The 20455-nt window shown below is 51.1% G+C and overlaps 9 protein-coding genes across 9 annotated transcripts; 5 read left to right on the plus strand and 4 right to left on the minus strand.

Annotated features, from left to right (window-relative positions):
- Nucleotides 1-173: 173 nt before the first annotated feature.
- APUU_50414S (uncharacterized protein) lies at nucleotides 174-2115 on the plus strand (the record flags this gene model as incomplete). Its single annotated transcript, XM_041705409.1, has 6 exons — nucleotides 174-262; nucleotides 315-386; nucleotides 436-837; nucleotides 883-1104; nucleotides 1149-1373; nucleotides 1542-2115. The coding sequence occupies 6 exons, from the start codon at nucleotides 174-176 to the stop codon at nucleotides 2113-2115; spliced, it is 1584 nt and encodes a 527-aa protein (XP_041557897.1).
- A 250-nt stretch (nucleotides 2116-2365) lies between these two features.
- On the plus strand, nucleotides 2366-4286 carry APUU_50415S (serine hydrolase domain-containing protein; the record flags this gene model as incomplete). The annotated part of the gene is made up of 4 exons (XM_041705410.1): nucleotides 2366-2927; nucleotides 2972-3067; nucleotides 3117-3390; nucleotides 3440-4286. The coding sequence occupies 4 exons, from the start codon at nucleotides 2366-2368 to the stop codon at nucleotides 4284-4286; spliced, it is 1779 nt and encodes a 592-aa protein (XP_041557898.1).
- A 50-nt stretch (nucleotides 4287-4336) lies between these two features.
- Nucleotides 4337-5899, minus strand: APUU_50416A (uncharacterized protein; the record flags this gene model as incomplete). The annotated part of the gene is made up of 1 exon (XM_041705411.1): nucleotides 4337-5899. The coding sequence occupies one exon, from the start codon at nucleotides 5897-5899 to the stop codon at nucleotides 4337-4339; it is 1563 nt and encodes a 520-aa protein (XP_041557899.1).
- A 591-nt stretch (nucleotides 5900-6490) lies between these two features.
- APUU_50417S (uncharacterized protein) lies at nucleotides 6491-8123 on the plus strand (the record flags this gene model as incomplete). The annotated part of the gene is made up of 6 exons (XM_041705412.1): nucleotides 6491-6545; nucleotides 6589-7012; nucleotides 7063-7215; nucleotides 7258-7431; nucleotides 7482-7604; nucleotides 7652-8123. 6 exons carry the CDS (start codon nucleotides 6491-6493, stop codon nucleotides 8121-8123), a joined length of 1401 nt encoding a protein of 466 aa, XP_041557900.1.
- Nucleotides 8124-8490: 367 nt separating this feature from the next.
- On the minus strand, nucleotides 8491-9876 carry APUU_50418A (uncharacterized protein; the record flags this gene model as incomplete). The annotated part of the gene is made up of 1 exon (XM_041705413.1): nucleotides 8491-9876. The coding sequence occupies one exon, from the start codon at nucleotides 9874-9876 to the stop codon at nucleotides 8491-8493; it is 1386 nt and encodes a 461-aa protein (XP_041557901.1).
- A 934-nt stretch (nucleotides 9877-10810) lies between these two features.
- APUU_50419S (HNH endonuclease signature motif containing protein) lies at nucleotides 10811-11310 on the plus strand (the record flags this gene model as incomplete). The annotated part of the gene is made up of 2 exons (XM_041705414.1): nucleotides 10811-10856; nucleotides 10880-11310. The coding sequence occupies 2 exons, from the start codon at nucleotides 10811-10813 to the stop codon at nucleotides 11308-11310; spliced, it is 477 nt and encodes a 158-aa protein (XP_041557902.1).
- Nucleotides 11311-11974: 664 nt separating this feature from the next.
- On the minus strand, nucleotides 11975-13090 carry APUU_50420A (alkene reductase; the record flags this gene model as incomplete). Its single annotated transcript, XM_041705415.1, has 1 exon — nucleotides 11975-13090. One exon carries the CDS (start codon nucleotides 13088-13090, stop codon nucleotides 11975-11977), a length of 1116 nt encoding a protein of 371 aa, XP_041557903.1.
- Nucleotides 13091-13392: 302 nt separating this feature from the next.
- On the plus strand, nucleotides 13393-15099 carry APUU_50421S (uncharacterized protein; the record flags this gene model as incomplete). The annotated part of the gene is made up of 6 exons (XM_041705416.1): nucleotides 13393-13429; nucleotides 13485-13799; nucleotides 13850-14127; nucleotides 14175-14293; nucleotides 14346-14730; nucleotides 14809-15099. The coding sequence occupies 6 exons, from the start codon at nucleotides 13393-13395 to the stop codon at nucleotides 15097-15099; spliced, it is 1425 nt and encodes a 474-aa protein (XP_041557904.1).
- A 286-nt stretch (nucleotides 15100-15385) lies between these two features.
- Nucleotides 15386-19624, minus strand: APUU_50422A (uncharacterized protein; the record flags this gene model as incomplete). Its single annotated transcript, XM_041705417.1, has 2 exons — nucleotides 15386-16746; nucleotides 16810-19624. The coding sequence occupies 2 exons, from the start codon at nucleotides 19622-19624 to the stop codon at nucleotides 15386-15388; spliced, it is 4176 nt and encodes a 1391-aa protein (XP_041557905.1).
- Between the last annotated feature and the right edge of the window lie 831 nt (nucleotides 19625-20455).

Consider the following 20455-nt stretch of genomic DNA (forward strand, 5'->3'; position numbering starts at 1 on the left):
TGCATATGCCGATATAGGTCGTGTATAGGTAGACGACAATCATTGCCGTGTTGCGTTAGTCCGCAGAATGACCAGCTGAAACATCCAAGTTGCCAACCTCAGCCTATCACCAGCATGAGATAGAACCACTTCTCTGCTTGATTTCTGCCAAGATACTTGGCTACTTGTGTATAATGCCCGCCGTATCCAAGACCTGTCGGAACTGCGCCGAGTCCAAGGTCCGCTGTGTCCGGACGCCTGATAGCGCTGACACCTGTAATCGGTAAGCGGACCGTCCAGCATGAGAACCAAGCCGATTCTGATTATTCCACTAGATGTCGTCGTCTTGGGAAAGAGTGTATTTATCGCCAGAGCGGTCGTCGCTTCAAGGGCTTTGAAAAGGACCGGTGAGAGGCTCGTGCTGGCGTGGTTTATTAACGGCTAACTCGCAGCCAGAAAAATCGCAGCGCTCGAGTCGAAGATAAACGAGCTGATTGTCGATGATCACTCCACTGGAGGGCGTAGTAAATCATCTGTCGATGGCGATGCTTCGCTTGAAGACATCATCAGCCGCAACTTCCTTGATATCGAGACCGCCGAAAGGTACCTAGACATATTCAAGACCAGAATGACTCCTCATTTCCCATTTATTGTTATATCTCCCGATCTATCTCTCCAGGAGTTACGTCAGGAGAAACCCTTTCTTTGCTTCTCGATCCTTGCGGCAGCTTCATTTGAGAATATGCCCTTGCAGCGGGCGTTAGGGCACGAATTCAAGAAAGTTGTTGCATCACGTATTATAATCGGGGGAGAGATAACCTTTGAACTGTTACAGGGCTTGCTGGTATTCCTTGCTTGGTAAGTTGCATCCAATTATGGTGGTTTGCTTGTTAACCATGACAGGTCCCATTACCACTCAAAACCACATCGTTATACTCAATTCCTGCAATTGGCTATAAGTCTCATCATAGATCTGCGTCTGGACCGTCCACCGCAGACAGAAATGTGGAAGACGGCGCTGCGTTTTGGACCTAAAGATAGTGTACAGAATAAGACGTTTGACCGGCCTTCTTGGGGGAGTAATGAGCAGAGGGCTGTCCTGGGTTGCTACTATTTATCGTCGTCGTGAGTGACCGTCCATCCAGGTTAGGGTATTGCTGATTCTTTAGAATTGCAATGCTTGTGCAGAAGAAATCGAGTGTTCTGCGTCTGCCGTACCATGAAGAATGCTGCAAGAGCCTCGCCGAAGCCAACGAGTATCCCCACGACAAGTACATAACCTCTGTAATCCAGCTTCAATTTATCGCGGAGAAGATCGATAATCTGTCTGAAAAGCATGTATCCGACTTGGAAAAACCTGGGTCAGGGGCGGAGCTCTATATCACCAATATAAAGTGAGAGCTGGAGACATTCCACCGCCACCTTCCTTTTGATATCAATGAAAGTCGTATGTTCAGAATGTCTTTACTTACGCGACAATTGATACTAATAATTTACAAAGCTCTCCTGGATATACAATACCATACAACAGGACTGTCCTTATACCAACTAGCCCTCACCAGCCCACAACTCCAGCCGCAAACACAATCATTCGACTACTCCTGGAGAGACGAAATGTCTGTTTCAGCCCTTGTATCGGCCAGTTCAATACTGAATACACTCGTTCACCTCCCATCCACAGAGGAAGTCGGATTCAATAATACGCAATGGGTCCAGATCGGATTCGCCTTGCTGGTTGCCTACCGACACACAGTGATAGCTTCCAAGCCAGACCAAACCTTTGCCTTTCTCGATACTTTATCAAAGTTGGAGTCGAGGGTTGGCGCATTATCCACCGAGGAAGTCGATGCAAACGGCAAGAGAGATGTTTTCTTCGACTTCAGGAGACGCGTAGTGCAGATCCAGAAGTGGTTCGATGGGCCTAGTAGCAATAACAGGGGTCAAGAGAGTTCTTGGGATCAGGGTAGCATGTGCTTTCAGATGCCGTACTCAGAGCCCATGGACTTCGATAGGCTTGCCGGCACTGCAGTGCATCTTGGGGGTCCTTCGCCTGTGCCAGGAGAAATACGGGTGCCTCCTGATTTTCTGTATTCAGCTTCATTTGAGGAGATAATGAATGAATGGGTGTGGAAATGATAACTAGCCTTAGCAACGCCTCCAGTCCTATTATTGAACAGATAACCAAAGACGGCCGAAGCCAACTCCGGCCCGAAACCCATTTATCAAGTCGTTCTATACTGAAATAAGGCGTCAGGGGCAGTGCAGGCAGTTATCACCGACCCGATGTAGGGCCACCCGCCAAGCCCTCACATCGCCGACCCGAGCACAGTATAAAGCTGTATAACAAAGACAATAATTCAAACCAGTCAATTATCACACTTACAAAATGAAGCTCTCATTCTATACATCAGCGCTCTCTTTATTCATCTCCTCCGCCGTCTCCTCCACCACCTCCTTCACCCCCTGCCCACTGCTCGGCCCAGCCTTTCCTCCCTACACGCTGGACACAAACGACAAAATCATCAGTAAAGCGCTGGAAGCACTCACACAAAAGTTCAACACCCAACTCGGAGGCGGCAGCGGCTCCCACGGCGAAACCTCAGCAAATACCACCTTCAGCGTTGCGCTGTTCTCTGCGAACCCCGGCACCGCCGCAGACGAGCCTTTCTTCTGGGAGTACCACTATGCGGCGCCTTGGCTGAACAAATCTTCCGCTGGGCCGAGTCCCGTGCATAAAGATAGTGTTTATCGGATTGGGGGACTTACGGAGATTTTTACCGTTTGGTCGCTTTTGATTGGAGAGGGAGATAACATCTTGGATGAGCCGGTTACCGAGTATCTCCCTGAGTTGAAGGATGGTGTGCCTGGACAGGATATTGAGCGTGTTGTCTGGGACGAGGTTACGGTTGGGCAGCTCGCGAGTCATATGTCCGGTCTTGCACGGGATTGTAAGTCTTACACAGGAATATACGATCCAAACTAATCATGATAGATTGCTCTAAGTATGTGGCTGCAAGGCCTGGACTGCCTGAACTCCCAACTACCAACAAGACTTGCTGCGACAATCCTTACAAGTGTGATAGTAACGGTATAATACACACCGTCTCATACCTCCGCATTGCGTACTAACTGCCCAGACTTCATTAAACTGATATCCAAACAACCCCCCGTCGCCCCAGCCGGAGTCACCCCCAGCTACTCGAACGTCGCCTTCCAGCTACTGGGCTACATCATCGAACGCCGCGCAGGGAAACCCTTCATCGATGTCCTGGAACACGATATCTTTGTTGCTTTGAACATGACCGAATCCTCCGTCTTCGCCCCAGTCACCGACAATACAGGCCTTTCGCCAATCATCCCCATCAGCAAACAAGCCAGCGGGTGGTCAACCCGTCTTGGGGGAGAAGAAGCGTATGCCCCAGCACCACTACACATTGAGCTCAGGTCTAACACTTTGTAGGTCCAGATCCATCTACAGCAGCACCAAAGACGTCGCAACAGCCGGCCAAGCAATCCTAAACTCGACCCTCCTGACCCAAGCTACAACAAACAGGTGGCTGAAACCCGTCGCACACACCTCGAACCCAGCAAACTCGCTCGGTCTGCCCTTCACCATCTATCTCGGCGGGAATTACCCAGACCAGTCCCTCGTCGACGTGTACACGCTCCTCAGCAACGAGGGATACAAGGAGAGTCTGTACAGCTCGTATATCGGACTTGTTCCGGACTACGGGGTCGGATACGTCATTCTCTCTGCGGATACGCAGGAACCGGCTGATTTGAACGCGCATGCGGATATTATCGGGGATGTTGTTCTTGCGGCGCTGGTTGAGACGTCGGTTTTGCAGGCGGGTGCTAAATTTAATGGGACTTATACGGCGGCTCAGGCAGCGGGTGTTAATTCCACCACCGGTCTCAACTCGTCTATCACTGTTGGACAGGATAGTCTGATGGGGTTGTATATCGACGAGTTTATCAGCAACGGGACGGACTTGCGAAAGACGCTCGCTGGGTTTGTTGGTGTGGAGAACTCCAAGGATTTGAGTATCAGGCTGTATCCTACGCAGCTTGTTGGTGTTGATGCTGGTTCTGATTCGTCGAAACAGGCGTTTAGGGCTGTGCTGCAGGATGTTACGGAGTTGGCGGATAATGATACCCCGACTTGTGTGTCGTGGATGGATGTTGATGAGCTGCAATATGGAGGGAGAGGTCTGGATGAGTTTGTCTTCTCGTTGGATCACAGTGGGAGGGCTGTTGGTGTTGAGATTCCGGCGTTGCGGGTGGATTTGCTGCGAACCAAGAACTAGACCTTACTTTCATATACAACTATCTAGTGATAGAGGGTAATATAGCTAATCTACTGACTTCGCCGTACAACGTGAAACCCAGCAACGCCATCATTCGCCAGCTGCGCAACAAGTCCATACTCCCAGTCTAGATACCCCTGCATGGCCTCTCGCGCATTCCCTGTCCCTTCATACGGTCGTTTATACACGTCGATAGGCTCCGAAAGCCACCGCGGCTCGGTCTCGAGGGTATTTCCAGCATCCACCCATGCTGCCGTTCCTCCAACCAGATACAGAACCTGACGTGAGATGGACCTGTGTGCTTCGAAGTTTGCTGCTGCGATTACTCCATCAGGCGATGTTAAGACGATAGGCCCATCGTCAGGGAGAGCCTTCAAGTCGCGAGCGAGTTCGGGGCCGGATGCGAACCATGATCCTGGGATATGGCCTTTGGTGTAGACAGGGCTGCGCGCGAGATCGACCACCGTCTTTTCGGGGAGGGCCTTGAACTCGTCGACTGATATCCCACCGGACTTTGGGTTCCGTGAAGGGATCTCACGGACTGAGAGGTCCTTGGGGATTGTGGACGTCTCGTCAAAGACATACACTTCCCATCCAAGCTGCAAAAGCCAGCTGGCTGTCATGCGTGCGCGCACGCCGTCGGTATCGTATAGAACCAGGCGGGCTCCTCGTACACCAACCCATTCGTCTGTAGCCTGGACGAGCTGGCCTCCAGGGGCGTTGACGAAGCCTTCAGGATGGTCAAGGGCATACTCCTCCGGATCCCGTACATCCAGGAGATACAGCGTCCGATCCTCCTCTACAAACCCAGCCAGCTGCTTCCCATTGATAAGCTTCACACCGACATACTCAGCCCAATCCACTGCACTCTTCCTCGCCCGTTCCAAAGCCTCCCCCTGCGGGCTGTCCACCCTCTCCGTCTTCTGACTATCCAACTCCAACCCCTCCAACACCCACCCAATCGTCCCATTCCTCAACGCAAGTACCCTATTCGGCACCGCCGCATGAATCAGACTCTGCGCACCTACAATACTCCTCGTGCGCCCCGCACAGTTCACAACAACCGTCGTCTCAGGCCGCGGCACCGCCTCAAAGAACCGATACAGCAGTTCCCCGCCAGGACAGCTGCGGCCGCGCGGGATGCTCATGGTGTTATACTCAACGAACCGACGCGCATCCAGAACAGCGACATCGCCATCTCCGTTTTCGAGAATATCTTTCGCTTCTCGCGCAGACAGCGACGGGGTGTGGTTTATCGCTTCCACCAGCTCGCCGAATGCTTTCGAGGGGACGCCGACGTCGCGGTAGACTTCGCCGACGGCAGCGTAGCCCTTCAGTCCATCTTGCAGGATTGCGACGGAGGTGTAGCCTAGGGCTTGGATGCGGGAGACTGCATTTTCGACATATCCTTCGCCGTCATCGTAGACGACGATTGGCACGGAGAGGCGCGGGGCTAAGGCGGGGAGTTTTGCTTCGATCTCTGAGACGGGGACGCTGATGGCCCACAGGGGGTGGGAGTGCGAGTAGGGGCCTTCTTCGCGGACGTCGAGCAGGGCGATTTCGTGTTTGGTGAGCCAGTGGTGGCGGAGGTCGGAGGCTGTTATGGTTTTCATTTTTGAAGGTTCGTGTATTCTTTGTTAATGTTCGTTTTCTTTATTTAACTTATTTATTCCCCGCATCGGAATTCGGCAGTTGCGCCATCGCGTCTCCAAATGATGCCTTGATATGCCAGTATATCTTAACTGTCGAGTATATGGTATATTTCCATGGATATAGATCTTATTTATCTATATTAATATCTATATAAAAGCAACTTTGCTTCAAGTATAGTCTAGAGTCAGCAATACATCGATTAAAGCCTCGTATAACTACCTGTCAGATGCCTGACACTGAGCCCTACAGACCCGGGTAATCGGATCAGCATGACCTCAAATATATTTACCTAATTACAGGCCAAGCCAGCAGCAAATGTAGCGAGGACAAGATTATGTCAAGGCTTCAACCTCTTGATAGGTCTTGTTCCAGCCAAACTGACGCCCGGTGCTCGGACTCCTACCAAGCGCCCTGCCAAGCGACTGCTGTGCCCGGCGAAGAGAAACGAGACACGAGGACGTATATATGCACGCCTCTCCTCGATGATATTTAGTTTACGCCGATCATTGACCCTGTCAGCATCTGCGATATGCCAAGCGATCACAGCAGCGATGATTACAGACATGATTACCCTGGCAGTACTCCTACTCGGGGCTTTACCAATAGGTATGCATTCCATATAGCCATAAACTGCTAGCTAACCCTTCAGTTCACGCACGCGAATGCCTCACAAACGAAACAGCCCCCATCTACGCCGTATCGCACTCCCTAACCCTAACAAGCCCCGACCAACTCATCCCACTAGAAGACTGCGAGACGCTAATCGGCGACATCGAAATCGACATATCCTTTTCCGGCTCCATCGTCCTAAACAGCGTGACCAATTTCACGGGGCAACTCGTAAGTTTCCCAGACGGATACAATACCGGGCTGGAAGCTATCGAGATGCGCAACCTGCGCACTATCCAGGTGATTCGATTGAACAGAATCCAGGGACTGCGAAGCATCCAGATGCCGCGGCTGGAGGAAGTTTCCGGGAAATTGGATTTCAGCCAGGAGGCTGAAGATGCCTGGATGGATTTTTCGGCGTTGAGGAGTTTTCTTATGAGTAGTATGACTGGGACGTGGACGAAGTACGTATGTCCTTTAAATACAATACTGTTCTCTGGCTGATTGCTATCAGTGTCTCCTTTCCTTCCCTCGAAAAAGTCACTTCTAGCTTGGTAATCTTCACTGCTCCATCTACGGATATTGTAAACGACAGGGCCGCGGTGGATATAGACCTTCCTGCTCTTGTGAGCGTACGAGATCTGGTGGTCGAGGGCCGTATCCGAAGGTTCGTCATCTACTAAAATACTAATAATTACTAACTGGCTAGTCTGTCAACTCCTAAGCTCGAAAGGCTGGGAAAAACAGAGGAAGACGCCCGGCCACTAGAGGTCTCCCAGGGAGGACTGCTTGTTGTATCGAACCATACCGACATGTCAGGGGTGTTTCTGCCCTCGCTTGAAACACTTCATGGCCGGGTTGACCTTGTCGGGCATATACCAACGTACGTCGGACTGATTGGGTTTGAAGTCGTCTACTAATAGGCATTTCTAGTATCGACCTATATGGTCTGAAATCCACAGACGCTGCAATCACCGTGAATGCCTCTTCACCAGTGGAGATTTACTCCGCCATTGAACAAGCCGGGGATATAGCTTTACGAGGTGATCTCGCAGTGTAAACATATCTTACCATATATACAATAATAGAACTAACTCCAGCAGAGTAAACTTCACAAACCTCACCCGCGCCGCAAACCTCGACATCAATTCCGGTATCGAAGCCCACTGCTCAGCGAGCCTCATCCACGCATACAGAAACATCAATTACCCCAATGAACCGTCCTTCTGCGACGCCGAGAGTCTCGCCCTTGCAGGCAAGACCGTCTACACCGGCAGTAACGCACAATCTCCATCACCAACCCCGTTATCCACCCCAACACCGTATTACAATCCCTTGCCCTCGCGTAGTGGGAGGCTGAGTTCCGTGGCTGAAGCGGTGATCGCCATAGCGGTGATTGCGGCTGTTGGGTGTCTAATTGGCATTTTTCTTCGATGGAGATATAACATGAAGAAGTTTAAGGCTGCTGCTACTTCTACTACTACTACTCCGGCCGTGGTTGGTGGGCCGGATACTGACGTCCTGCCGCGGCATTCAGCAGATGATCCTCCGCCGCAGTATTCCAAAGAGCCGTAGAAGTTTAAGCAATCAATATATATATCACTTTTTAGTTGTTTCTGGTACATACGACCACAGGGTGTGGAAAACAGGGCTTCCCGTCCGCTCAGCCGTACTTAAGCCACACGCCGGCTGGTTAGTAGTATGGTGGGTGACCACATGCGAATCCCAGCTGTTGTATGTTTTTTTTTTTTTTTTTTTTTGAAGTAGTTTTACTATTTTATAGTTGGATCAGCTTGTAGGGCTGTCTTGTCTGTAACCGCAACAATGCGGAACTAGGGCTGAAGGGGATCCCGGTTTCGGGTCCCTACCCGACCTAACAGATTTTATACAACCCGCCTAGTGCTCAGTAGTACCCACTTCCTTGAAGGTTAAGAATGTATAGCTACCGCGCATACTCAAACGGATCCGGAAGCGTCCAACACTCCAAAGACTGATCCTGATCCCCATAGATCCCAAAGCGGATATTGCGCTGCCTGCACAGATCTGGCAGCTCTGAAGCATATCGTATCACCGGTGCGGCGCGCTCAGCTGGTGTCAAGTCCGGCGTGCGCGTGTGCATTTCAACAGCCGCCATGGTGGCGCTCCGGAAAGTCGGGATAGTCATATTCGCGATTATGAGTTCTCTGAATTGAGAGGGCGTGGTAGGGATGTAGTCCAGGAGTGATTTCAGGAGTGAAGAGAGAGTCCATTTGTCAACCTGGGTTACATGGAGGGACTTGAGAGATGAGGGAAAAATGGGTTCAAGATTTGCGGGATTGTCTTTATAGTCTCCAAGAAGAAAGATGGGGACATGGAGCAGCTCGAGAACGGTAAAGTCCCTGAACGACGGCCAATGGACACCATATTCGTTTTCAATGACGAAGCCAGGAAATATGTCCAGCCACAACTCTTTAAGCGTATCTCTGGTACGCAGCAGAGCAGGGTAAAAGTCTCGGGGATCGAGTATGTGTCTGCACGAAGACTGTGGATGATACCAGTGCCGGTAGGACTCCAGTTTGGGGCAATTCGCAACTAGCCTGTCGAGGTGTTGCAGACCCTTACAACAATCGATTGCGATGTGAGTGACTGACGATGAACATGTGATTGCCGTCTCCTCATCGTCACCAGAAAGTCCGTCTGTAGCAATCCGGCGCAGGGCCGGTAAGCCCAGGAACATCAGCGTCCACTGGGTGACGCGCTCATTGTCGCCCTGGAACTCAAACCATCGCGCTGATATATACACATCCTGCACATGCTGCAGGGGAAGTTCATCAGCAAACTGCCTGCGCAGAGTCCACTCTATAACGCGCTGCACCCACCGACCGGCCTCGGGGAACTGCACACTGAGCCTAGTCAGACGAGGTGTAAACATAAGAAGCAGCGCAATCCACGCATCTGAATCCTCAGCCCTAATGTCGCGAGCCCAGGAAACACCTTCCTCCTTAGAGGGAGATGCGGCCTTGGCTAGACGGCAGAGCAATCCGGTTCGGTACCCCCAGTAGTCTGCGTCCTCCTCCTCGGGATCGATCAACTCTATCTCTCCCTCCCGAGCCGGATTCGGATCCCATGCCTCGATTCTGAGGGAGCGGGGATATTCGCGGAGTGACGGATTTCGTCCCAGGGTATCTACTACTCGGTCCAAGTTGTGGATGCTGTTGTCGAGGTTCTGGTAAAGCAGAGGGGTGGCTAGGGTGCAGAAACAATGTGAGGTGAGGGCCAGATTTGAGAGATTCTCATGGTCAAGCTGTTGTATGATAAGAAGCTGGATTTCTGTTGGTAACTGCAACATCTTGGGTGAAGTAGTAAGAAGATGGGAGCGGGGGTTCTTTCCCGGCTGAGCAGGTGCCAAGTGATTTAGCTTGCATTTAACAGGCAATAATAATTCTAATCAGCCAAAGGCGTCTATATAAGACTCGAATCGCAGCTGTTGTATGTTTTTGTTTTATTTCAGACTCTGATTAGGGCTGGAGCAGGAAATACGGAACTTAGGGCTGAGGTTACTAACAGATTTTATACTATCGATGCCAACTTCCGTTGAAATGGGTTGAAATGGTTCGGATCTCAAAATATGTTCGCCCAGTACCAAACTTCCATCTCTGGGGAGTTCCTGCCCCGTGTGTATCTCAGAAACCCCGTGTTGATGAGTCAGTTTCCTGTTTGAATCTTTCCCACAACACATTCACACCTGACTGCTATCCTCCCACAACACAACTCCTAAAAGGAATTCCAGTATTATATCATCTTGATTTGTATACAAGTGTCCTCGCTATTGTCTGAACTTGAATACTCTAATTTTCTCCTCCCTATCCATTACTCTTCCGACTTTACGACTTCATCGCCGCCACCGTCGTCTACGATGTCAACCCTCAAACGAGCGGTGCAAAGTCCTGGTCCCTCGGGAGCCTAGAAGAAAAACAAAGGCAGATAAACGATGGAATACGGGTAGCGAAAGAAGAGTTAAAGGATACGGCTCCTTCAATGCCCGGTTCTGGGCAAACTCTTGTGAGCTCGAAGCCCTCCGGCTACAGAGACGAGATTTTGAGGATACAGCCTCTGAATGGGAACAGACGGATAAAGCACAATCGATATTCCAGCAAATAAAAGCCCAATAGACCACCATTCAGCTGTACCAAACCCGGGCGGATGAGCTGGGGCTTACAAAAAAGGGCCAGGTGAAGCGCACTCTGCACGATGGATTCATGAAGCTCTTCTGCACAGGCAGAATGGGCATTAACACCACAAATACTGGCCAAGGCGCCAGAGACTCCCGTATGCAAGCTACCTTCTGGCAGGAGCGATCCAGATCGGGAGCGCCAAACATCCCAAGAGTGATGCGGTCTGGTTTCCCGTTGTTGGGGACTGGTTCGACGAAGACTCTATGCAAGCCGCCCACCTTTCCCCCTGTATGCATGGACAGGAAGTTATGGATACCATATTTGGCAAGAAGAATCCACCGGAGCCTTTCTCGCCGAGAAATGGCTTGCTTGTTTCTCGAGAAATCGAGAAATATTTCGACTCTGGGAAGTTTGTAATAGTCTCTGACCTCCCCGACCGGCCACCACTGGCAGAGTTGATTTCATGGGTCCAGGCTGAATGTCGGGACTACCGAGTAAGGATCATTGATCCTAAATGGGAGAAACTCAACCACGCAGTTTCAATCCACTATAACATCACATGGAGGGCGCTGGATGTGAAGAAACTGCAATTCCGGATCAAGTTCTGACCAGCTACCCGATACCTTTACTTCCATCACTGCATTCAAGTGATGCGGCGTACTTGGAGCCATAATACGCAAGGGGGCTCACTTCCGGTATTTAGGGATGAGATAGGGTGCCCATTCCGGGGAACGCCAGGCAGATATATGCCTAGGAACATGCTTCGCGCACTGATCGAGGAATTGGGTCACGACTATAAGGGCGTTCTGAGGGGAGCTACCTGTATTAGAGGGGATTAAACCTGCTTATAGAAGCAGCTGCAAAGCAGATACATCAAAGGCCAGCATTAAAAAACATGCAGTGGCAGGCCCAAGATGAGGAGGATGGCTCAAGTACTGATTTATATGATTCAGAGGTGGGCTCTGTGGCATGATTTGTTTGTTTTCAATGCATCCAAGGATGCAAGTATTCGTACGTGAATCATGATGACGCTAGACCACTACACCAAAAGACCTTGCAAGGCTGGTGGCTAGCCAGCTATCTCCAACAAATCATACAAATGAATAGACTAATTGGAGAGTTGCACATCCAGCCCTAACCTTTCACTGAATCTGCTGCCTACCAACGTTTCCTTCTACCATCCACATCTACGTAAATTTAAAATGCTTAATAAAAAGATAGCTTAGTACTATAAGTAAAGAATATTTATTTATACCTCAAACAGTCATTATTCTAGTAGATAAGCTTATTGCTTACGCTTGCCAGATATTCCACGCTGAATGGGTAATCTGTATAGCCCACTGGCGATTTGCAAGCATAAAACGTCCCACGGTCATACGCAGTGAGCTCGAGACCCTCCTTGACTCGATACACCAGATCCGGATTTGCAATGAAATGCCTCCCGAAGACAACAACAATGTCCTTGTCCGGATACTCTTCATCAACCAGCTTCTGTGCTTCCAACGGCTTATAGCCCCCTGCAACAAGAATAGGACCATCCCACAACTTGTATGCAAAGTCCAACGGCTCACTGCCTTCGTAATCGTTGCTGCCGGATATCCGGGCCTCGACCAAGTGAATATATGCTAGGTTCAAAGTGCTGGCTTTGGTGATAATGTCTGTAAATTGCGGTATTGGGTTCGCCATCCCCATTCCCTGGAACTGGCTCCACGGACTGAGACGAAGCCCAACACGTTCTGGACCGACAGCATCGACAACAGCCTCCATGACTTCGTTGATAAAGCGAGACCTGTTCTCCACACTCCCGCCGTACTTGTCGTCTCGATGGTTGCTGGTGTCTTGGATAAACTGATCAGCAAGATAGCCATTCGCCCCATGAACCTCAACGCCGTCAAAGCCAGCCCTAACCGCATTCCTCGCAGCATTCGCAAAGTCCCGAACTGTGTGCTTGATTTCTTCAACAGTCATAGCCTGTGGTACCGGTGCGTCTTCATCTATCGGAATCGCACTCGGCCCTATAATGCCCACTCCATCCTTAATAGCGACTTCCGCAATCGCAGCCCGACCCATCGCAAAGATCTGGCAGAAGATGGCGCTGCCTTTGCGGTGGACTTCGTCGGTGATTGTCTTCCACGCCGCGACCTGCTCTTCATTCCAGATTCCAGGCGCGTTGGCGAACCCGCCGCATGCTGATGGTGAGATGAAGGTTCCCTCGCTGAGGATCAGCGTGCCTGGTACAGATGCTCGCTGGCCGTAGTATTCTTTCATCAGAGGGGTTGGGATGCGGTCGTCGGTTGCCCGGAAGCGAGTCAGTGGAGCCATTGCGATGCGATGATTGAGCTCCACGCTGCCAATCTTCAAAGGTTTGAATAGGCGTGTTTCGGCCATGATAAGCGTAATATTCTAGTAGAGTAAGGATAGAGTAGTGAAGTGATAGAAGTGCTGTAGCGTCTAACTCCAGCTTCCAACCCAATCTTATATATCCATGTTTCCATATCTTAATGACAAACTGCCACAATGAGGTTCTTCCTCTAAAGGAATCGAGATAATTCCACTTCAGAACATGAAGCCGACATACTTCCGAATCGGGAAAAAAGATACTTCCCGATCGAGTATGGCGGATTTGTAATCCCGCGAGAGTGAGACTGATCTCTCCCAGCATAAGCCGCTCACCCTGACCATCTCACACCATGGCTTCATCAAATCCCACAGCTAAAGACTCTCCAGGTCCGTCCATACCGTCGGCAATATCTTACCAATCGTCGGTACTAACCCTTCCCAGCTGAGCGGTTCCAGTTCATCGCCATCCAGGGCCCAGATGACGCAAAGGATCAGACCCAACGGCGTGTGGCTCGCTCACACGCCGTAAAGCAAGCCCTAGGGAGAAAGCGCAAGCAGCAGCAAGAGTCAAAGGATAATTTCCGCGTAATGAACTTGAAGGATCGTCCGAGGAAATCGGGAAAGCAGGGTCCAGTAAAGCAAACGACGCATACCGGGACTCTGGCTGGGCCACTCTGTCGCCTCTCTGCAGGCACGCTTGACCCTTTCCAAGCATTTGCGGTGGATTTGTCGAGACTGCAAACACTGCTCGGCGACTGTAAGCTCCCAAGCCAAATACTATCTACGGTAAGCTTATAAAATGGATAGACAGAGCAAGGCAGGCTCCCGAGCCGGTCTTTAGCATCGCAGAAGAGCTTTCGTTCCAAGATTTTCAGTCGGTGTTTCGAACTGGCTTTGGTGATCCTGCTCTGCTGAATGCGGTAATGCTTTCGCTTGCCTTTGCGGCAACTGGCGGTAGCATTGACCTGGAGTGTCTCAGGTACCAGAGTCAGGCAATCAGCCATATACGTCAAAGGATGAACCGCCTGCGTGAGGCCGTTACAGAAACTACCATTGGAACAATACTGCTGCTAGCTGGAGTGGAGGTATGTATTCCACTTTGTATAACCTGCGGCGGCTAATACACTACCAGGCCCGACTGGGCATGAGGTCCCAGGTCCAGCTGCACATGGGAGCAGTGCAGGGGTTGCTCAAGATGTGTCGAGCAGATGGGATTTACCTCACGCCAGGTATTAAACGGGCTATATTTTGGTAAGTAATACAATATGTCATGCTTGATTTCGGCTGTCTCTTACTCCAACAGGCAAGACTTGAACTCGTCAATATTGACAGGATCTCGTCGTATATACGACCATACGACGTTTTCTGAACTTCAATGGACAAGGGATCCGTTCGTCCCAAACTTCTTTCGGCTGCCACCTGGATTCCAGACGCGGTCTGACTTGCTCACCACAGAGCTTATGCAAGTGCTTGAAGATTTACATGCGTTGCAATGCATCCGAGACGTTCCGCATTATACCAAGGGCGATCCGATGTTAATGGCATACATCAACAACCACACAGCGTCCATCCAATCTAGGCTGATGTCACTCCAAAACGTCTCTTCTGTGCAAGAATGCTGTTGTCTTGCGGCGTACAACTGCTCAGTTATGCTATGCTGCACGGTTTGGTGTGCTCTAGTCGTTCCTGTAGGTCATCACTGCTATCCACCAAGAGCCCTACGTAGATAATCATAAACAGTTCAGTCTTTACTAACCCCAATTCAGTCTCATATTTCATCTCAGCTCCTTGCCAAACTACAACAAACGAACGACGACCCTGTCTGGGATGAACATCCAGAACTCCTACTCTGGCTGGTATATATCGGCGGAGCATTCGCTCCAACGGGGGCCGTACGCTCCGAATATGTCAGTCTGCTACGCTTGATGAACGCTACCAGGTTCCGGAGTTTATACCGGTCGTGGCCGGAGCTGCTCGCGATTCTGAAGCAGTTTATTTGGACTGAAAAGGCATTCCTGTCGCCAGTGAAGGCGCTCTGGGAGGAAGCCGTGAACTAGAACTATGCAGCTCTATATCTAGGCTTTTCTGTGAAATTTGCCCACAGGGGACACAGTTTCTACATCTATCTTCATCGAGCTCCCGCCTCACCGGAAGAAATGAACCTGGTCGTTTACCTATTTATCTCCATAAGGACACATCTAGGGCATGTCCATTCATGCACTTCTACCTGCCACGTCTCTTTGAATCAATATATTATGCTAGATCTAACGGCGCCAGGATATGGTCTGTTCGTTCTGATCACTATATCAACAACTAATTATCTCTCAACTCTATATGACCCAACTAGGTCGAAGGTCCACATCCTCCATAAGACGAGTTCTCTGCAGCACACTCAGACGCCGCCGAACAGTCCGTCACATCCTCACAATCCAAAAAGTTGTAGTTTTTAGTGATCCAGCACCACGGATCCCCCTCCTTCCACTCGTCATTGGTCCTATTCCCCGTCGCCGGATCACAGCTGCTCCAGCATTGATACACGAAGTTCGCAGTGCCCGGTAGGGCCGCGCAGCCAATCGCCTTAGGATCCAAGCAACCTGATCGGTCGGAACATGAGAGCTCACCAGTCGGGCAGTCTTTTAGCTGGTAGCACCAAGCATCATAACCCGGGTCCCCATCTTTTTGCAGGTAGCACCAGGGGTCATCTTCTTTCCAGTCATCGCCGACGGTTGACCCAGTGTCTGGGTCGCACTTGTTCCAGCAAAGACCTTTGCCATGATAATCACCGATGTCGGCACAACTCTCCGCGACTGTTGCCGCGGGTGGTTTGGAGGTTGTGGCAGTCACGGGGGGCTCGAATGTTGTTGTTATGGTTGGCTCGGTGGCTGTGTCTGTGTCTGTGTCTGTCTTTGTCTCTGTTGTGATGGGCGTTGGTCCACCTCCACTGACACCGCCATTGCTGTCTCCCTGATCTTCGTCCGGGTCAAAGGTGGCGCAGACGTTCTCGCCAGTCGTCGTCGTACTGGCCGTGATATCGCAACCCACGGCAAGCCTACTGCTCGTTGTGGTACACGACGTGGATGTCGATGCCAGGCTCTCGCAGGACACCCAGTAGTCTGTGGCGGTGGAAGACTCACTGCAGCTGCTTTCGTTCTCATTGTTGTTGTTCACTGGATCGCTGGGGGGGCGTGGAGGAGGGTTGGGATCGCTGGGGTCTGAGAAGCCACCATCGCCGCCGCCGGGGCACATGAAACAGGAGCAGTAGTCGATCAAGCCTGAGCACAGGTGGCCGCAGCCTTCGCTCTCGCTACAGCGAGGACGGCCGGGTCCGTCATTTACAGTGATATGAGGGATTATGGGGAGCCCGATGTGGTCGTCGTCGTCGTTGTTGCCATCGTCCTCATCGTCATCATTGTTATCATCGTCATCATCGTCATCATCGTCGTCGTCGTTGTCATCGTCATCATCGTCGTCGTCGATATCGTCCGATGGGTAGTAGATGACAGTGCCCTGAGGCCAGGGAGGCAAAGTCACACTCCTAGTCACTGGCGGATGCGTAACACCTGTCTCCTTCAGCGGATTAGGGTCATTTGTAACTGTGACTGTCTGGGCTGGGAAACGCGGTTTCGGCGTGATGGTGATGGTGCCGTTCTCTTTGAGCGGGACAGTGATGTTAATATTGGCCATGGGCACCGACGACACAGTGACTGTACGACAGTTAGTCAGTGATACACGAAACGACGCAGAGCAAAAGACCGGGGTTTACTTACCTGCAGGGGCCTTGATTGTGGTTTCCTGTAGGATCCGGGTCACCGTTGTAGTCGTCGTGACGGAGCCATCGCTGGTCACTGTTTTTGCCGTTGGCCAGGCCACGTCCAGGGTCGTGACATACGGTGGACGAGAAACCACAGACGTCGAGCTGAGTGGGAAATCCGGGAGAACAAGCACACAGGGCGCTGGGCATTGGACTGGTGCAGGATCTTTGCCGTCCGTCCAGATGCTGGGGGAGATGTAGACAATCGACTGGTTCAGGAGGCCATTGTCGCCGCTGCTGCCGCCGCCAGAACCCCCAAATGACTGCAGGTCTACTGCCCAGTCTGAGGTTCCGCCCATATTGAGCTCCTCGTAGTACTCTGTCCTGCTGGTTCGCGTGTCGTCGTCCATGTATGCCACCCATTCTGTGGAGTTATACACAAGGATGTTACTATTGCTGCTCGTGTCGTAATTTGTCGCGGCCGAGCTATCCTCCGCAATAATCTGGTTGATTTCTGCATCCGAAATATATCCTGCCGTGTTGGTGCATTTTCCCGGTGCAGCACCAGAGTCTGGCCCTACAAACCTACACATAGGTCCAGTACAGCCGGCCTTGGTCATCTTAAACGACCTTCCATAGCTGGAAAGTCCGACAATGATCTTGGAAGAAGGAACCCCGGCCTTGGTGATCATGGACAGCGCGCTTGTCGTCTCTGTAAGATTCACATGCGAGCGTAGACAGTCACCCTCGTGGCATCCCGAGATAGCATATTGATTGCCATAGTCCCATTGTCCATGCATGTCATAAGCCATGTAGACAATGTAGTCGACCACGTCTGATATCTCAGCAATAGGGAATCCTTTCAAATACCAGAAAGATGCAGGCGCGGCAATTGCTAAGGTTTTGCTCTTTGGGAGTTTCTTCCTGACTAGCTTCAAAAACTGCAGGTATCGTTCTCCATCGCCCTCGTCACCAGCAGGGATTCCAGGGATATCTGGGGCTCCAGGGTACTCCCAGTCAAAGTCCACTCCCTCCAGATCATGCTCAACAATGAAATCTACCACGTTCGTAGCGAAGAGCTCTCGATTGGCATCGGTGACGCCTTCGCGGAAGATAGGGAACGAGTCCGCCTCGGTTGAGAATGACCATCCGCCAAAGGATAGAACACGGTGCACGGAGCCCAGTTTCAGCAACTTGTCAAATTGTTCCTGCACTGGAGATATGTCAACCTGGTAGTCCTCCGTGATCTCGGCAAAGGCAAAGTGAAGATGGCTGTATTCTGCGGAATTGAAGAACGTGATGTCCATATTCAGACACTCGCGCTCAAAGTTCCAGGCCTCAAAATACCCAATCGTTATGAACTCATCTGGAGCACTGTCGTTGTTTACAATATCAGTGCCGCAGCTTGATATACAGCCGTTGGTGCCATTCGCCGCTGTGCCAGGCGCTCCGGTAGGTGATTTTGTTTCCGTGCAAAAGTCATCAGTAATACCGCACTGGCCCCATGTATTGCAGCATGTCTTCAGAGGGCATGGATTGAGATCAGCGAGGTCTTTCCCATCAGTTGGTTCTTCTGTCCCAGGAACCTGAGGACCACAGACAGCGTTGTCAACACTGGCGGGCATAGGGGGGTCTCCTTTGCTAATACAGATCCGTTGCTGCGCTTGGAGATTGTCACACCCCACCCACCCCCAGGTTTTCTTATTAAACTCCTCCAGATCATCGACAGTAATGTCATTGGCAGCCGCTATTGTAGAGCAATAATGACCAGGCTTTACAACAACAGAATCACAGGTTCCATCGGCCCTTGCCTTGCGGCTAAAGGAAGGAAGGTCGCCCGTGGTGCAGCATACATGCTGGCCGACTGATATGCTAGAACAAATGTCCTTGTCGGGGTTGTACTCTTCAAACTTCGCATCGGTTATGCCACATTCCTTAGGGAGAGATTCGCAGGTGTCGCCGGACGCAACCTGAATAGTCTCACAGGTCGTTCGTCGATTATGGGAATGGGCAGGATGAGCACTATGACTCGGGGTTTGGTGGACTGAAGCTCCAGTGGTAGAGCTTGCCTGATGTAAAGGTTTCTCCATATGTAAAGCAGTGTTGGATAGCTTCTTGCTACCATCAAAACCGGTCTGGCATTTGGCATCGTTCCAGTCTCGCATGATACGTTGTACCGCAGCAAAGTCTCCAGTCGTATCAACGACGATTCCGAATCCCTTGTTCCCATTGATGCCACAGTACTGAAGGAGCACTCGACCGATGGCGTCTTGCGACTCAACATACTGAGTGAATTGCTTCAAGGCTGTAGTGGCGGCATCAGAGTGGAGTATCTTTTGCCCTGCATACAGACCAACAAGCGAGTTACCGGAGTAGCTAAACGCCGTTGTCGATTCGTTGTTATTCGATGCCAAAAGGGCGTTTCGAACTTCTCCAATGGCAGATTTCACGCCTGTAGGTGTCGAAGAAGTCTCGGCGTCCCACCAGCCGATCTCAAGCGTTACCTCTTCAGCAGCAAATTTCTTGGATGAGACAGCTCCTTGTGCAGCCTTTTTGGACTGGGAATCGGAGGAGGCAGAACAGGCCCGAATAGCACCTGATGGGTTGTACAAGGGGAACGCAAGCCGTATTGTCTGGTTGCAAGCAGAAAGATGATCTAGGCGGTTGTATACAGCCCACTCTGTAGGCGACAAGTCACCGCAGCCCCTTGGGCAGGGCTTCCATAGACGGGACCAAGCATCATGAGTAGGGCCTGCGCTGACTTGAGACAAGAGGGCAACCAAGGGCAGCGTGAGGAGAAAGAAGACGGTAGCAGGGTGCGTTGTTGGCATGATGCCCTTTGGAACAGAAAAAGAGGGATGGAAATAGAGGTGATGAACCACAGCTGCTGACGGATGAGAATCATTTTATGATCTTATCCTGGCAGTCCATTCAGATCCCCATTTACCGAGGGCGCAGCAAATGCCCTTGTCAACCAACAAGTCCGGCCCAGTCCAACAGATACTAGGCTGATACAGCCTGGCTTGGTCTTCCCCGAGTACTCCAGGCTCTACGGCGCAGTACAGTAGGGTACACCTTAGCATGCAGTCAAGCATGACAAGTTCCACTCTGAATGTGATTGAGTAGTATTGAAATGTGATTACTTACGCTCTATGGGTTATGTTCCTCGCCACAAGCTATTGGCCCTTTGCCCGGCGGTTACAAAACAACACCCCAGAAATACCGTATTCAGATGTGCATGGAGTTTGGAGAGTGATATCCAGGTGGATACAGCTCCACACAGAATCGGACAGTAGAGCCCGGCCCGGGACGATGTGGCACAGCCCTGGCGCCTATCTGATAGTTAACTCGGTGAGATCTACACAGTGTAGTTGCGGTGGAAAGTCAGCGCCGCAGTCTAGCTCGAAGCACCGTCGTTCTTGGCTACAGGACCCTTGTTCGATTTCAGGCACATATTACCTTGTTTGGAAGGACTAGTAGCAGCGCCGCAGTGCAGCATCACAAGGGCATTGGAAATGCTGTAGATCTTTCCTGCCCTAAACAACCCAGATTGACCAAACAGATCTTCTTTGTGTGTTGGTTTCTGGGTGCAAATTCGTCCCCCCAGCCTTCTCTAGCCGCCTTACAGAGCTAAACCATCTGGCATAACGCTCTAAACGATG

The sequence above is a fragment of the Aspergillus puulaauensis genome, chromosome 5 (genome assembly GCF_016861865.1).
Source record: "Aspergillus puulaauensis MK2 DNA, chromosome 5, nearly complete sequence".
NCBI classification, from domain to species: domain Eukaryota; kingdom Fungi; phylum Ascomycota; class Eurotiomycetes; order Eurotiales; family Aspergillaceae; genus Aspergillus; species Aspergillus puulaauensis.